Genomic DNA, 18,308 nt, shown 5'->3' on the forward strand with positions numbered 1-18,308 from the left:
AAAGCTTTTCACAGTATCAATCTAAAATTAGAACCCTATTCCACAGAATATAGTGCACTCTAGGTTTTGTATATAGGAAGCATTTAGACGCACAAACACACCATCAGTCTGATTCCTACTCCAGCCATTTCAGTGGTTTAAAGGTAAGAAGAAAACACAGCAGCCAAGTGCTGTAGCTAGCCTAGCATCCAAATCTTTATTCTAATGTATTTGCTTAGTTTCAGTCTAAGTAAAATACATAAAAACGGTCAATAGAATTTGTACGGTTGGTATGTAGATCATGTAATATCTGGCCATTCAACTATATGGATGGGAAACACAACATGAATGAAGAGGAATCATTTTTCAATACAATGGACAAAATGAAAAAAGAAAAGCAATTTATATCTGTGGTTTCAACAACACACACACGCATTGCACATAATTTTCACAGCTATGGGTGCGGGCTACTAACGTGCACACACATGCATAAAATTTTTCAAAGCGGGTGAATATTGAGGTAACAGACTCATCGCATACATTCAATGTTAGTGTTATTGTTGTTGGCCCTTTGGTTCCAGTTATGACTGGACTGTGAATAGACATTCCCTTCCTGTTTATATCTATAACATGGACTTTTCCAAAAGAAGTAAAGATTAATATTTTTGTCTTACTGGTTTAGACACACAATATGCTAAGAACTAAGTATAAAATATTTGTGATATAATGAACATGGAAGGTCAATCAAGAGATTGTAATATATTTATACTTTTTTGTATTAATCTGTTAATTTTTGATTGGAACATTTTACTGTGCAATAATTCATGCTGGAAATAATGCAAACTAGAGGCTTGAAAGAATGTTTTAAGTATTGTTGTGAAACCTTATACAATTATGCCTTATATAAGTATGAGCTACAAGAATGGTGTGCAGTTGCAATGTGTAATGATCAAAATAATGTGGATCATGATTTTTCCAAAGCCTGGTTACGACAGTGTGAGATTGGACAGGAGGCTGCTGAGGGAGACAGCTTATAACAATGGTAGGAATAGAGCAAATGGAAATGTGTTTGATTTCATCTCAACTCCAATCCAGCCTTTACCACGAGCCTGTACTCCTCTCTAAATGAAGCCATACCAACCCTCCTGTGTTTGGGGTATGGAGGAACTCGTTTTACAGTAAAGTAGGTACTGGCTCACTACAGCTAAAGTCATAAACCCCTGCCTATTTCTACAATGTCTCTACTTAAAATGTGATTTTAAACCTAACCTTATAATCACACTGCTAACAGAGATTATAAGTCTATACCTTGACCTGCTATATTAAGAACAAAAAATTTCGTTTTCATAGACCTGACTTTGTGCTGTGGGAACCGATTATGCCCAGCAAGTAACCCATTTCAGACTTACTTAGGTGAGCAAAAGCTACTCCTGTAGTAGCCAATAAAAGCTACGAACTCGGTGGAGTGGCATTACGAACGCCATTTGTTTATACCTGCTGCAATGGCGTAATTTGCCAAGAACCGAAATGCGGTAAGTATTAGTTCCTTTTTACAATTATATTACATGGCTGGTGTGGAAGAAGAACGCAACTGTGCAATTATTTCATAGTTCGTGCAACGCACAGTGTAAGACGACACTAGGTAACGCTAGCTAGCCAGCTACCAAAGCTCGGCTCAATATCGTACAGCAACAACAACATCTTTAATTGTGCGGCACACATGCCCCCACAAGCTGCAGAGGTTTTTATGATGCCATTTTCAACAACTTGGCCTCTCTCCCAGCTCTCAGAGAGAGCTCTGGAGTCTCGTGAGGTGTGTGTTGGGGTCAGCTGAAGGCTGGATCAGGAGGTTTAGGGAGGTGTTCACTGCGCTCGATGACCAGAGCGAGCTGCGTCCTGCGCTGAGTCGTATGACAACCTTCTGAATTAACGAGCCGTTCGCGAGTACCTGGAATTCAACAAGTATCGATATACAGCGTACACAGCAGGCAGAATATTATTTCGTGAAAACTGAACATAAGTGCGGTATGTTCAAAGTTATTCAATTACCAAGTGCTGGATTTAATCACATAACAACATTAATGTTTTCAGAATCAGGTAACCTGAGGTCACTTATAGCATACAGTTTTCATGGCGAATGAGCTGAAAGTGTGGAGGACCCAGTTCAGATCTGTGTCAATGAAATTATTTTGCTAAAAGGCCACAGAAACTGGATTCCAAGTAATCTGAAATACTTATCCTATCCTGATTGAACAAACTGTAAATACTACTATTAGTGTAAAGACATAATATTGACACTTTGCTATCCCACTTCCTAAGCAGCAGTGGAGACAGTGGAGGGAAGCTGTTTCTTAGGGGCTCAGCAATCTGCCATAATGACTAGAGACCTCAACACACCCCCTTGTGAATAGGTGTGTACCTTGATTTCACTTGACTGTGTTGGAGCGAATTATTATTATTATTATTATTGGCTTATTTGCAGTTGATGTCAAGAAAGCCTTAGTAGTGTGTGTTAATGTTGCCAAACTGGTTGAATCAACAGGTCTGGAATTTTGCGTTTTATTTTGGCCAATTGTTGTTCCCGGAGAGTTCTGTAAAATGGAGAAATTTTAAATAATGTCGGACAGCTAGACATACTGTAGTAAGCGCTTTATGTGCCAATTGCTCATGAGGATGTATCTCAAATAAATAGTTGTTTTAATACATTTTTATTTTAATAAAGCATTTTTTAGCATATTTGTAATTATTGATTTTAGGTATAGGCTTCATATGTTGATTTTGTTGATGTGGGAATATTTTTATTTTGGCATTAGGTTATTGTTGTTTGTAGCCAATGGGTTTATCACTTTATAACTGTTTTATACTAGCCTTCCACACAGGGCAGCAGTAGCACAAAATAATTCTGCCTGAGTATTCAGGCATTTTTACAGTGTATCTTCACTCCCACATTCTTGCTAAAATTCATGATAAACACTCTTGCACTGAAGAAGTGCACAGAGGCAATAAATTGTCTCTGAATATATATTGTGGTCACGATAAACAAAAACTTACATTTATGAAGTAGGTATTGAATGTTTATACAAGTTTTATCTCATGGTTGTAAATAGATGTATGTAGATCATAACATATACAGTGCCTTGCTAAAGTATTGTTGAATCCTTTGGGACCTTTTGCCACATTTCAGGCTTCAAAATATAAAGATATAAAACCGTAATTTTTTGTGAAGAATCAACAACAAGGGGAATATGAAGGGAACGAATTTTTATTGGATATTTCAAACCGTTTTAACAAATAAAAACGGAAAATAGAAAATATAGCCCACTAGAAACCCCCTCCAGAATTCAGGTGAGGATCTTGGAATGATCCAATGCTGACCTAAATGACAAATGATGATAAATAGAATCCAACTGTGTGTAATCATACACCCTCCGTATAAATGCACCCTGCTCTGTGATAGTCTCAGAGGTCCGTTTAAAGCGCAGAGAGCATCATGAAGAATAAAGGAACACATCAGGCAGGTGTCAAGATATTAAGTGTGGAGAAGTGTAAAGCGGATTTGGATACAAAAAGATTTCCCAAGCTTTTAAAACATCCCAAGGAGCACTGTGCAAGCGATAATATTGAAATGGTATGGAGAACAGACCACTGCAAATCTACGAAGACCTTGGACGTCCTCTAAACTTTCAGCTCATAAGGAGAAGACTGATCAGAAGATGCAGCTAAGAGGCCTCAAGGATATTGGATGAACTGCAGAGATCTACAGCTGAGGTGGGAGACTTGTCCATAGGACAACAATCAGTTGTATACTGCACAAATCTGGCCTTTATGGAAGAGTGGCAAGAAGAAAGCCATATTAAAGATATCATAAAAAGTGTGCTTAAAGTTTGCCACTAGCCACCTGGGAGAATACACCAAACATGTGGAAGAAGGTGCTTAAGCCAGATGAAACCAAAATCGCAATAACTTTTTGGCAACAATGCAAAACGTTATGTTTGGCATAAAAGCAACACAGCCTATCACTCCTTTAACACACCATCCCCACTGTCAAACATGGTGGTGGCAGCATCATGGTTTGGGCCTGCTTTTCTTCAGCAGGGGCAGGGAAGATGGTTAAAATTGATGGGAAGATGGATGGAGCCAAATAAGGACATTCTGGAAGAAAACCGATGGAGTTCAAAAGACTGAGATCAGATAGAGATTTGTTTCAACAAGACAATGATCCAAAACATAAAGCAAACATCTATAATGGAAATTTTGTCACAAATAAACATATCCAGGTGTTAGAATGTACAAGTAAAGTCAGACCTGAATCCAATCGAGAATCTTGTGGAAAGAACTGAAACTGCGTGTTCACAAACGCCTCCATCCAACCTCACTGAGCTCAAGCTGTTTTGCAAGGAGAATGGGCAAAATTTAGTTTGGATGTGCAAAACTGATAGAGACATACCCTAAGCTGCCTTACAGCTGTAATCGCAGCGTATGTGGCGCTACAAAGTATTAACTTAGGAGCCAGAATAGTTTTGTACAGCCAATTTTTCAGGTTTTTATTTGTTAAAAAGCTTTGAAATATCCAATAAAATTTCTGTTCACTCATAATTGTGTCCACTTGTTGTTGATTCTTCACAAAAATTACAGTTTATATCTTTTATGTTTGAAGCCCGAAATGTGGCAAAAGGTCAAAAAGTTCAAGGGGGCCGAATACCGCAAGGCACTGTACATATGCTGTAGCTCACATGTGTAATGAAAGACTTAGGCCTGCCTGCTATCACATCATCTCGTGTGGTTTGAATGGCACCCATTCCCTTTATAGTGCACTACTTTTTGGACCAGGGCCTATAGGGACTCCTCATCACTATTATAGGGAATAGGGTTCCGCTTGGGGACACAGTGCGCAGACAGGCCTATGGGTATCACACCCTCTCATGTAATCTAACTAGTCTAGTGCATAAAACCCTTTACCAGAGTAGATTTCTCTCACTTGATAAATGGCTGCTATAAATTATATCTCTAAGGCCAGATGACCATACACTCTTCGGAAGGAAAAAAAAAGGTGCGCTCTTGAACCTGAAAGGTTTAAACTCCTGATAAAAAGGGTTTTATGGGAAGCGAAACCTGGAACCCTTTTTCCACGTTTACAGTCAGAGCACCGCATTGTTAAGCTGTATAAGGAAAGATTTGAGCAATGCTCTCCCAGTGCTACAAAATCTAAAGGTTGAAGTTGTCTTGGAACAATGTCCCCTGTGGACTTCTGTTGATTTATCTACATAGTCTACTGATGTTAGAAGGTTACAGATGGAGATTTCAAACAACTGATAACAGTGTAGTGGATGCAGAACGAGAGACACGTTTGCCCAGAATCAGCAGGCTTTCGTGCATTCACCCTTTTAGTATTAAATATCTGAAATCGACATATTGTTGACAAGTTAGCAGTATATAGTTACTATGTAACTCCTATCTGCTTTCATATTTTCACAAGTAGAAGGTTTATTTTTTTAATTTTTTTACTGTTATTTTACCAGGTAAGCGACGAGAACACTATTCTATTAATAGGAATTCATTCAAATTATCAAATGGGAAACGCCCACTTCTCCCTCTCAACTAAATTATTTTGAGAGATATCATATCAGTTGAATGAAAAACAACAATATTTCTACTAATCCCTATATTTACTAAACCAGATTCCTAACTGGCAGGGAATCGACGGCCGCCACCCAAGATCGTAAAAATACCAGCAAATCAGCTCCCAAGCGACTTTAATTTTGTAAATCTGTTCCAAAGTTATTCCCACGCATAATAGAGAGAATGAGTATACCAAACATTAAGAACACCTTCCTAATATTGAATTGGGTATGGCCCTGCTTTGCCCCTCAGAACAGACTCAATTCATTGGGGAATGGACTCCCCATAAGGTGTCGAGCATTCCACAGGATGCTGGGCCCATGTTGACTCCAATGCTTCCTACAGTTGTGTCAAGTTGGCTGGATGTCCTTTGGGTGGTGGACCATTCTTTAAAAACATGGAAACTGTGCTGAGTGGAAAACCCAGCAGTGCTGCAGTTTTGACACAAACCAGCGCGCCTGGCACCTATTACCATACCCTGCCTAAAGGCACTTAAATATTTTACATGTCTTGTCCATTCACAATCCATGTCTCAATTGGCCCCAGGCTTAAAAATCCTTCTTTAATCGGTTTCATCTACACTGCTTAAAGCGGATTTAAGTAACATCAATAAGGGATCATAGGTCACCTGGATTCACCTGGTGTCTATGTCATGGAAAGAGCAGGTGTTCTAATGTTTTTATACTCAGCATATGGGATCGTGGTACAAATGTAAGTAATGTTTTAAATGGTTATGTTTTAGTCTAATATTATATCTGTTTGGGCTTCTTAAAATAAATTTGCAGTTATTATTTGTGGATTATTACACCCGCCCTCTGACCATCCGCCAAGACAAAATGGGCCAGCAGCTGAATTCAGTTGATGATCCCTTATTCTAAACTGATTGTGAAGTGGGAAACCCCCCCCCCCTTCCCCCCCTCTCTTATCTCTCCCCTCCCTCTCCCCCTCCCATCCCTCCTCCTGCCTCTGTCAACTGTTTGTCTCATCTATAAGCTTCTAAATTGTAGTCAGGGCATGGGGGACATAAAGTATATGCGTGCGTATTTAAAGAACTCGAAAATATGTATTTGTCTTGGATAGTTTTCGAATCCTCATGCTAGTTGTGCTGTATGGAGAATTTGAGTTATGGACTAATACTCGTGTCAGTAATTACCTTTTAGTGCCGATTTTGGAGGTGAGGACAAAAGCCAAAGAGATTGATAGGCTGCTATGGTTCGCCTCATGTAATCACCAAATGCTGTAGGGCAGCATAAACCCAATCTCTTTACATCCTTGTAATGAACAACATGATCATCACCTACAACAATACCCTTGTCCGGAATAGGCGTCCATTTTCCTCTTCACTGTAAGTAACCTTCTTCCAGTATCAATGTGGACACCCACCCTCATCACCACCTCCTCCACATACCCCCAGTCAGACACTTTCTGTTAGGGATGAGTTAGAGGCTGAATGAGAGCGAGGCATCTTGGAGAACCAGGGCCAGTGGGTATCAATGTCTTAGCTTGGACCTGTCAGAAGGGCTTCTTCTCGGCTAGGGCTGTGTGCCTGGATTGCTGCCTAAGGCCTGACTTCTGCACTTATCCCCTGTCAGGTTTTCCACCTCCTCCGTCCTTCATCTCTCCCCCGCCCCTCCCACTTTTCTTGGGTCATACATCATATCTACGAGATACGGTCTGTTACAGTGTCATTAAAAAGGCAATGGATAAACCAAGAAACAAACAAAGCGCAGTGAGAAAGGTGGAGGGATGAGCAGGGCTCAGGGAGGGGAGAATGAAGTCTATACAGACAGAAATAACTCTAACTGTGGTGTGTGCTGGAGAACTGGCACTTTGAAAATAGTCCGTAACAAGTACATCATGAAATATAACTACGGAATCAAGCCTCCCTAGGAATAAGATGACATTTTTCACAAAAAGTGAACTATCCCTTTAAACACACAACATGCTAATCTTTCCGATGTATGATGTCACATTAACATCCATATGGAGTATGTTGATAATAACCAATACAATCACAAAACTCTCATAATAAACTGATATATTATCTAATGATTTGTGTTATGATAAAAAAACACTGAAGATGTCATCAGAGAGATACTACCAAGTAAATAGTGCAGAGTTATCCCCATAGCACCCCCTACTTGTTTGAACAATACCATTGCTCTGGACCATATTTAGTCACTGGGGCCCAGGCCACCTGCGCCTAGACTTTTAAGCTGCCCAGATTCCATCCAGACCCCACAGTCCTTATATGGCACAGTGCGTTGCGTCTCTGCATTTCTCTCTCTTTCTCCTTCCTTACCCACACCATCCTCCCTGATCTTGTGTTGACCAGAGCCACCAGCAGGTTCAACCCCTAGTCATCCCCACTCCATCTTGGTCCCTTGAACTGTCATCGTCGTTTTGCACACTATACCAATGGTGGTGTGCTCTTGCTTTGGCAGAGAGAGGCCCAGTCATGGCATCACAAAGCAAGGTGATTTATTGAGCCAATCAGGAGGTGTCTTATATGGGGCGTTCCATTGGACTAGAGAAGAAGTGAAGAGGGAGAAAAGGGGAATGTGGGGAACAAGGACACACAAACATGTGGGATCATCCCCCTTCCTCCCCCATCCTCCAGTGCAGTGTGTATCAAGGGAATCTCTCTCTTCCGCCTCCTCTAAAGTCCATCAAGATATATTTTCTCCTCTGGTAACAGCTGGGCTGCCTTGTTGGGAGTGGGACTGCACCCTTGTATACAATAGTACTGTATGTCAATGGGACTGGACCACAGAACCTCTGGGACAAAGTGCCGTTAAACATAATCAGAAGTGTCATGGACATCAGCCGATGGAGATGAATTGCCCATGTTATTTTTTTTGGCTGGCCTAAGTACCATCAAGTGAACAGACAGACTGGAGAGACACAGACTGTATATATATCCATGGGATATACTGAGATTCCCGTGATTTAGAGTTCAAAATAGAGAAAAGGGAGCCAAGTTTGAGTTAAATTGATGTCATTTCCGAAGGTTCTGTGTGATATGATGTGTGCGAGGGCTCTTGGTTTTGATGGAAATGTGCCATTTGGAAAGAGACAGTGACGTGTCAATCCTAAACATCATCCTTAAAAACGGACAAATGACAGTGATAACCACTGTTTACTATAGATGTTGTTGCATCCTTGACCTCCTCGGCCATGTTCCACAGTAGGCGTCAAATAGTCCTTGGATGACTCATCACCCACATATTCAACAGTTTCAATGAAGGTATAATATTAAATGATTACCATTAATTTAATTGCACATACAAGTAGGCTATACATATCTACTGTACACACACCCCATAACGTTTGCCATTATGCTCACTGAAAGAAAATGAATATGAAGAGATACTAAAGTGTACTATGCATACCAGATTACTATAAAGTGTGTCCGCGTCAAATTAAAATACGCATGTGCGCGCAGCCAAATTGCAATTCGTTCTGCTTTTCAGCGTCAACCACGCTGTGTACGCTTCAGTACCACGGAGTTTTCAAACAGTACCGTCTTGGACAGTACTTTTGCGCTCTGCCGTAGAATTTGATGCTTTTCTGCTGTCAGATCAGAGAGAGGAGGGTCTGCGTGCGACTCCACCCTCCGGGTTTAAATGGTAAAGCGAGGTATTATACCAGGGTAATTTGGACTGTTCGTCTTTGGAGTAGGCTACCCTGTCAACCGCAGGACGCTCCAAACCATAACTTTCCAAAACCCCCTGCTGATTCGAATTCATCAAATTTGTAAGTCATTTATTTTTATGCAAGGCCATTGTTTTACTTTGATACAAGTTGGAGAGAGTGAGAGTGCACTAGTTGTTTTGCGCGCACTTTAATTACGCACGCTTAGCGACATTGATTGTGGCTCTTGAAACTTGCATTTTTGTTCATCATATGTAGCCAATATTGAAATTCCTTCATGTGTTTAGGTTTCAAACACTGCATGTATTACTGAGCAAAATTACCAGAAATAGATATCAGATCTCAATTGTCACTGTTGATCTCTGTTACAATTGCATGCTTTTGACAGCTGTTTTTGCACGACTCTAATGTAAATGTAGAACAAGCCAAATCACCCCAGAAGAAATGACTATCAGTGGTAGCCTATACAATGTAACTGCTGTGCTGACATCTGTCTGACGCAGTCATATGATGATGTGGTTAAAGAGTCTGTGACCTTTGCATGTTGGCCATCTTTATCAGCGAATTCTTCCCTATATCAGTGCTGCACAACATTGCCTAACAATGCCTTTCTTTACCATGTTTTCTATACCCTAACCAGTAATGCTATCTATACAGTAGCCATGTTATTTATACTGTAACAGCTTGGAATAACAGCTTGACTGAATTATTTACACCAGTAGTGCCATGCCATATGGTATAGAAAGTAAGGGGAAGTTGACTTTGTATATCTGAAAGAAGAAACAGGCTGAACGCTAACCAGGGTGTTTCCTGTTCTCCTAATATGGTAGTTTAAAGCTGTCTCTGTCTCGATGCTGAACTTTGTGGTGTGGTGGCTCAGAGTAGACTTGTCACTTGTGAGAGTCCTATCCTCTCCAGTTTGCAGTGACACAAACCAGCATCAAACTGGAAAATGTCTGTGAGTGAGCAGAAAAACATTGGGGTCATCATCATAGTAACTGCGGTTGACCTGATGTTGAAACATAACCTAGTAGTTTGCTGACAGGAAAAGTGGTTATCATATGATTGTGCTGCATGGGAGTTTGAGTAAAGCAAGCATGTGGTTTTCTATCTCAGTCTGAGGACTTTGTTACTGCTCAGCTATCTTGTCTCTGGTTGACTTTGGCGATTCATTTTGACGGTCTTTGTCGATCCACCACAAAGAGCCTGCAGCATCATCTAAATGATGTTTTCAACTGACTTTCATCCAAGTTTTTGGTGAACTAAAGCACTGCTCTAAGGCACAAGTGAAAACAACATGGTCAGAAGGCCTATCAGGAGAAAATAAAGGCAGATCCTTTTAGAGGTGGAGAACGGCCAAACTGCCCAATAAGAAGAGAGATGTTTGGAGTAAGCAACACGTAAGACACAATAGCAGTAGAACCCAAGACTGAAATCCATCGTACTCTGACTATCTCTGGGCAGGTAGTTACAACATTAACCTTAATGTTTAAATGACCTAACACAAATGTGAGTTCATAGGCTTCATTCTTCTTCAATGTTACAGGACCAGGCTTTTACATTTTTATTTGGATGTACTGGATTGGAGTGTTGTTTATTCATCATCACATACCTCAGCATGCAAACCTATTTGAATCTGGTATCATTACACCTGGTTTTCGCCCACTAGGATAACTGTGTCTGTATTTACATGTGGGCCTATTGCAGTTCATCAGGACTCAGAGCACAGCAGATCAGTTGCCTGGCTACCCAAACTCCTTGCTCCGCCAAACGCTACGTTTGTTCTCCACAATGAGTCTGGATCTGAGTACTTCCCTGACGATTTCTAGAACGCAAACACATTCTAACTGTTCTGATTGGTCCCAGAAACCCGACTGCTTTTAGAATTTTTTTTATTGACATTGATACTCTGATTAGTTAGAAATGATCCTATTGCTGATGACTTTGTTTTGTCCAACACACCTCATTTTGACATCACCATAAACGACTTCAATGATGGCAGTCTCAGACTGAAGTATGTAGTGAACATAGAGCAGAGCAGAGTTTGAGTCATCAGGCAAGAAAATCAGGGCCTTAGTGTTAGTTGATACAGTATACCAGCTGATATACCAGAGTAGGGAATGTGTTAGATACTGTGATAGTTTGGGAGAATTACCTTTATTAGGCCTAACTCTTATCCTGGCATAGCTGAGTGCAATCCATTTGAGTCGTCAATGGATTGCACTATTATTAGGAAATTCGTTTTTGCAAAGAAGCCAGGAATCAGGGAAGGGATGGAATGATGAGGGAGAGGGTAAAGCCTTTCACAGGCCCAGGGGTCACCATTCAGCCCCTACAAATAGAAAGGTCAAGTGGTCTCCTGGGCAACCAGCCCATTCATACACAAATCATTTAAACAGTGGTTTATTTGGAACTGAGCGGGTCAGTGGATGTGCGTGTAAGACCACAGGAGGTTCCACTCTTTAATTAAGATGGTTCCTACTCAATCTCTATCATACTATTCTGTGATGAGTTGGACATTTGGCCCAGTCTGGTTAAAGATCAGCAGTATCAAGGACTCAATCACTCCTTCAGGTATTCGCTGTACATCGCTGTAGTGTACTAGATACCAGGGTTAGATATGACAATCAATGAGTTTTTATCTGATGATACATGAAGTGATTCCTTCTTATCTTCTGGCTTTGCTTCCTGGAAAGACCAACTTTGCTACTGAGAATTTCACCATCATTTTACTGTACCCTCCCCTTCCTTCTCCTCTCTTCTCTACCCTCTTTTCCTCTGCCACTCATTCTCCTGACAGTATTGACAAACAGAATCTTCTGAGACTCCTCTCCACCTCAGCCTCCCTCCTCATTTTCTCTCACTATCATGCTCTTCAAGTACGGTCTTAGTCTCTAGCCAGGCTGGACTGCTTCCTATCAGCAAACTGCCACCCTGTCAACCCCCTACTCAGACAGCTGTCCTCAGTGTACACTGGCTGAGAACAAAGGTGAACCCGCGTTGACACAAGATGAAGAGAGAGACGGAGAGGAGAGAAGGGGGTGAGGAACCACTGACCATGCGTTGAAATGACAAGAAGGGAAGGAAGGTGCTGAAATGTTAAGGATTAGGGATAAGAGAGAAAGATGTAGAGAGAGAGAGGTCTAAATTGTTTGAGAGGTGCAGAAAAGTTCAAGGGAGTGATGACACTTGTCTTGCTGCATCTACAGTACTGAAGGGGAGTGTCAGGAAAAGTCCACTTATCCTCAGTCAGTAAAGGAAATAGTTCATACTGAATCAGCTGTAATGTCTCCTCTTCATACACAACCTTGGACTACTGTGTTAGAGCGGCATGGTGTTGTGTACTAGTACGGCCCCAGGTTATTCTGTGCTGTGCTCTACAGCCATTGCAAATAAGGAACAGGATAGAGGACAATGTCCTTTTTCCTAAAAAAATGGTGTTTCAATCTGGCTAAGTGGATATTTATGCTTTTGTGTGTAGTTTGGCTCTGACTGGTCCCAGGGGACGCAGTGACAATCTTTCCCAGGAGGACTTGTGACTTGTTCGCATAGTTCCCATTTCTAGTCGTAGAAAGAGCATGCCAGTCTGTAACTGTGACTGGGCTGGATAGGAATGATGGGTGCAGGGACTCCATGATGTAGTGCAATGGATTATAGTCTGAATCTTATCGAGCAAGAGTAGTTTGATTTACCACCACAAAGGTCAACATTTATTATTAATTATGTCTTATGTCTGCGTAGTCTGATTGGACTTTAATGATTCTGACACACATTATCTTTTTAGACACTAGTATTATAAACTGGATACATTGCAATGGAGGCTGCTGAGGGGAGGACAGCTCATAGTAATGCCCGGAATGGAGTCCATGCAATGGCATCAACCACATCTAAATCACATGTCTGATACCATTCCATTGATTTCATTTCAGCCGTTATTATGAGCCGTCCTCCCCTCAGCAGCCTCCACTGACCCGTTGGTGTTTCTATTAGGGTGTTAAACACAGCAAGTTATTACCAAGATTCCAGTAATGCATTCATAACAGCACTGAAAGATAAAATACCAGCACTGAGTTTGCCATAGAACTGTGCACCTGCCGTGGCTCCACTTCCTACAGGTATGACTCAGAGCCCAGCAGCTAGCTAGCTAGCATCGCTCCCACCACACTACACTGTACAGCCACAGAGAAGAACAGCACAGCATGAACCATGAACATGAAAACCCCCCAAACGAGCTCTCCCACTCTGTCCGTGTTATCATTTTGGAGTAAACTCCAAATTGCGTGGACCAGCTGTAGACATACTCTTCCCTATAAGGGCTTTGTTTGGGAGTTGAACTTGCCTGGCTGTTTAGGTCCATCGAAAGGCCTGCTCCAGAGAAGCAGGCCATATATGGGCATCACAGCACGGGACTGCAATGTAGCGGACGGTGCTGCACACGGGAGAGAGGGATTTGTTTGTTTTTTACTTTATTGTTGGAGCATTTATTTTCTGATTACGGTATGGGTAAACCCCTCACTTGTAAAAGTGTATAGTACTTACAGTACACGAGTTGAGAAGATCGATGTAAGTCCTTATCGCATATGGTACAGTTACTTAGAACTCGTTTCCCAGAGTCTATCTTCATATCTAAACTAGGCACTATAATGGTTGTAGTCTCCCTTGTGGCTCGTGTGTGAGCATGTAGGAGGCTAAGCCCGAAGGGGGGTGTCTGTGAGAATTACTGTATTCTGGGAGTTTCTGGATGGATGAAGAAATGTTATTAACCCTTTGAGTGTCCATGCCTTCTGTGGACGTATGGCTGGCAGTGGTAGGAGAGTGTATACGTAGTGTCTGACTCATACACCATTTAGTTAATAACCCCTTGAGTATGTTTTTGAAGTGCTGGACTGAAAACAGAGTTTTCTGGGTGAGAAAGTATTTACAGAAAGAATCATGCAATTTATGGAGTTATACCACTTCTTTTGATATTTTTGTAATGGCTCGAACTTCAGGACCCCTGACCTTGTGGTTGCCGTGCACGACCCAGACCCATAACCCCCTTCTCTGAGTCAATGACTAGCCAAACAATAAACACATAAACCAAACCAAGTCAATCCAACCCAGTCTTTTAACATTTGAACATTTCTTCACTCTTTCTCCCACCAGCCCCCTATCTCTATCCCCATCTCCAGCTGGCCCCCCCAAAAGACAGAAGATCGTAGAAGATCCAAGATCCTCCTCCGACCACCAAGATGGCTAATAAAAAACAGATGACTGAGGACGAGAAGTTCCTCTTCCTGGACAAGGACTTCATCAACAGTCCCATGGCCCAGGCCGACTGGTCAGCCAAGAAGCTGGTGTGGATCCCCTCAGAGAAGAATGGCTTCGAGGCGGCGAGCGTCAAGGAGGAGCACGGGGATGAGTGCCTGGTAGAGCTGGCTGACAATGGGAAGAAGGTGACGGTGAATAAGGATGATATCCAGAAGATGAACCCTCCCAAGTTCAGTAAGGTGGAGGACATGGCCGAGCTCACCTGCCTGAACGAGGCTTCAGTGCTGCACAACATCCGGGAGAGGTACTTCTCCGGGCTCATCTATGTGAGTTGGACTCTCTACTTTCATACAGATACACACAGTCATACTTGTACAGTACACACTCTACACAACCTGAGGTAAATGAATTCTGTCCCACTGGGACAGACGTCAATTCAACGTCCATTCCACTTTGGTTCAACTTAATTTCCTTGAAATGACGTCGAAACAACGTTGATTCAACCAGTGTGTGGCCAGTGTGATAGGCCCATCTACATGAGAATATATGGTTGTAGAAGCACACAGACCCATAAATACTCACAATAATACTTAGTCTTCACAACCTTAGGAAGAAGTCCTTGATACCAGCAAAAAGGACTGTGATACACATGACAGTCAAGGGTAATTTCAAACACAGCAATTTAATAAGTGTAGAATAACCATGTTGGCTTATTATCAATAATTAACAGGTTGGTTCGAGCCCTGAATGCTGATTGGCTGACAGCCGTGGTATATTGGCCATATACCACATACCCCAGAGGTGCCTTATTGCTTAATAATAACCCTGCTCATCCTTGTTTTCTCTCTGCAGACATATTCTGGCCTGTTCTGTGTAGTGGTGAACCCATACAAGATGCTGCCCATCTACTCTGAGAAAATCATTGAGATGTACAAAGGGAAGAAACGCCACGAGGTTCCTCCTCACATCTACTCCATCACTGACAACGCCTACAGAAACATGATGCAAGGTACGTTCATCGTTCATAGTTACACCTCTTCCTGTTACTGTAGCTTCTTTGTCTGGGAAGGCAGGATTGGCGTCGATTCAATTCAGTCCATCAATTGACTGAAATGAAATGTTTGGAATTTCAGTTTACCTGCTGAATTGACTGAAATGAATGACATTTGATTTGATCCCAACCCTGCTTGAAGGCCATGGTATCTCACCACAGCTATTCTTCCTATCTAGCTAGCTGCTATCTTGGGAGAATTTAAAAGTGGTTTGTATAATATCAGCTGCTACAAAACAGTGATTGCAACAGTCTTGTGTCAGCTGTCCTTAGGTCAACAAACCAACAAAACAACATTTCCAATAACTCAACGATAGCTAACTCTTCAATACTCTTCAAAAGGTACAATATTTTATAAACTCAGCAGCAGCTGAACTGCAGTGCAGAATACTGCAGAGATATAATTAAGCAATAAGGCCCGAGGAGTGGTGGTAAATGGCCAATATATCACAAACCCTGAGGTGCCTTATTTCTATTATAAACTGGTTACCAACATAATTACAGCACTTAAAATAAATGTTTTGTTATACCCGTGGTTATACGGCTGTGAGCCAATCAGCATTCAGGGCTCGACCCAACCAGTTTATAATGCACATGGGCCATATACCACAAACACCCGAGGTGCCTTATTGCTTAAATATACTATAGCCTTACACGCTCTATCAATGCCCTCAATGGTCAAAAACCTCTCTTCCTGAAGTATGTGGGCTGTGAAACTGCATAAAAACAATGTGAAAACAGCTTACTTCAATGAAAGCTAATGAACAGAAGCAGAAAAAGCCTTTTAGTAGCTCATTCAAAGAGAAATCTGGACACGAGGTGACGATGGGCTAACTCTGCTTACAGTAAAGGGCTCTTGGCTTGCCCCTACAGTGCTAAGACTGAGAGAGGACAAGAGGCTAATATCCTGATGTGGACAACTCAGCATTTCCCACAAGGCTTTGTTATGTGGTGCCAGAGGTCAGGGGTCATGCGGACCTAGTTGACCCCAAGGATTTTATAAGAATTCTGGGGGATTTTCAGAGGAGCTTACTGACATCTGGCTTTAGAGAGATGGAGGACAGGAAGTCGGAAGACAGTTCCTGTTCGAATCTTCAATAAAATATGCTCTCCATTTTGCCTTTTCAGTCTGTTGCTTTAGGATTAAAGATAAACTTCCATAGTTTAAGTTGCTAACTTCTGACAATATTTCTGTCCATTTAAATTACTCATTTTGGCCCAAAAGCAAAAGTTCCCAGAGACAAACATTTCCGTATTTACCTCTTTGATTCAAGCACTTGTATAATTTGTTATTGTAAATTCTAATCAGATTTTAGATATCAGCCCCTTTTTTATGTTTTAAATTCTACATTTGACATTTTAGCTGTAAGTAAATGTTAACAGTTTATTTAAATGATCATCACTTTTGTGACGGTACATGTCAATTATGCGAAGATAAATGACACTATACAACAACATGTTCTCACAAGGGCTTTGTGGTTTTATCACATTTCTAAGACTGCCTTTTTTACAGCCAGTCACTGTGTTGCTTATCATGCATCAACAAAACTTAGATCTGACTCACTCAAACAAATCAATAACCACACGAAACAGACAAGGCTGTTGTTCTTCAGCTAAGTTTGTTGGCATACCACGTTCCTTACCAAGTCTCTACTTCAGCATGGCTACACTTCACCAGTTTAACACCACTGAGCCAAGCTGAGCCAAACGTATCGCACTGGCCTGCTTACTCGTCTACGGTAGTTGTGAAAAGAATGTGACACAAATGTATCCGAGTCAGCACAGCATGGTTCAGGTTGGCACGAAAGTCTAAAAAGAGTATTAGTGAACCTAACGTTGCAGTCAAACAGCAGATAGTCACCTCCTTGGGAAAAAACAACACCATCTCTCCTTTAGACCTCATTTTGACCCTTTTCTGACCAATGGGGTCCTCCCAGAACATGACCTTGAAAGCACATTGTAAATGATGTAAGAACCAACCCTCTCCATTGTTCAAAGTGCTGCAGCATGATGAGAGAAGTTAGAATAAGCCCTGTGATGCTGGCCAATCAGAAACACAATGACCTCACTCCTACTCGAGCTCAAGTTCCCTATTATGTAGTACCGGGTTTAAGCGCTGGATACATTTCTAGTCATACATTACAAAGAGGAGAGCAAACACACTGACTTGACTATCCTCTGTTTTTATCAGTCACTCCAACTTCATAAACTTGAAACCTCATGTTTATATCATTTGGATTTAGGTCTTAGATGGACTTTCTTACACTCGTAAATCACAGGTTAAGCCTGTGTATGTGTGCGTGCAGGATACCGATATACACACACACACACACAACAGGTCCCCCTAGGAGCTGCCTGCAGTTCTGTGGGTTCTTGTCAGATAGCATTTGACATTCCAGCTTAGTCAGAAGTAACACATTACTGTGTGTGTGTGTGTGTGCACGTATGGGTGTGTGCACGCAGCTCCTAGGGGGATCTGTCAGGTGAACAGGAAACAAGGCAGGTTGAGGTTAAACAAAACCACAACAAGAATGTTAAGCCCTCACTGGCTACATTTATGAATTGTGCCACTGACACGTTTATAACTACTTTGGTGTAGAATAACAAATAGTTAATCAATGTTTTTACCAGTGATTTAAAAAAAAAAAAGTTTTTACTATGTTTGATCTACGTTGGTCTATGATTGTTACACGATTTGATCTGTTTTGAGAAATGTGGAGTAATTTAAACAGCATTTTAGAATGTTTCTAGCTGT

The 18,308-nt window shown here is 41.5% G+C and overlaps 1 protein-coding gene across 1 annotated transcript in view; it reads left to right on the top strand.

Moving 5' to 3' along the window:
- Positions 1 to 14,403: 14,403 nt before the first annotated feature.
- Positions 14,404 to 18,308, top strand: part of LOC100380663 (myosin-11) — a 35,018-nt gene continuing 31,113 nt past the window's right edge. The window contains 2 exon segments of the mRNA XM_014130762.2: positions 14,404 to 14,828; positions 15,355 to 15,511. Of these exon segments, the coding sequence (XP_013986237.2) occupies positions 14,484 to 14,828; positions 15,355 to 15,511 (502 nt within the window). The 5' untranslated portion in view covers positions 14,404 to 14,483.

The sequence above is a fragment of the Salmo salar genome, unplaced genomic scaffold (assembly GCF_905237065.1).
Source record: "Salmo salar unplaced genomic scaffold, Ssal_v3.1, whole genome shotgun sequence".
In the NCBI taxonomy this organism is placed as follows: domain Eukaryota; kingdom Metazoa; phylum Chordata; class Actinopteri; order Salmoniformes; family Salmonidae; genus Salmo; species Salmo salar.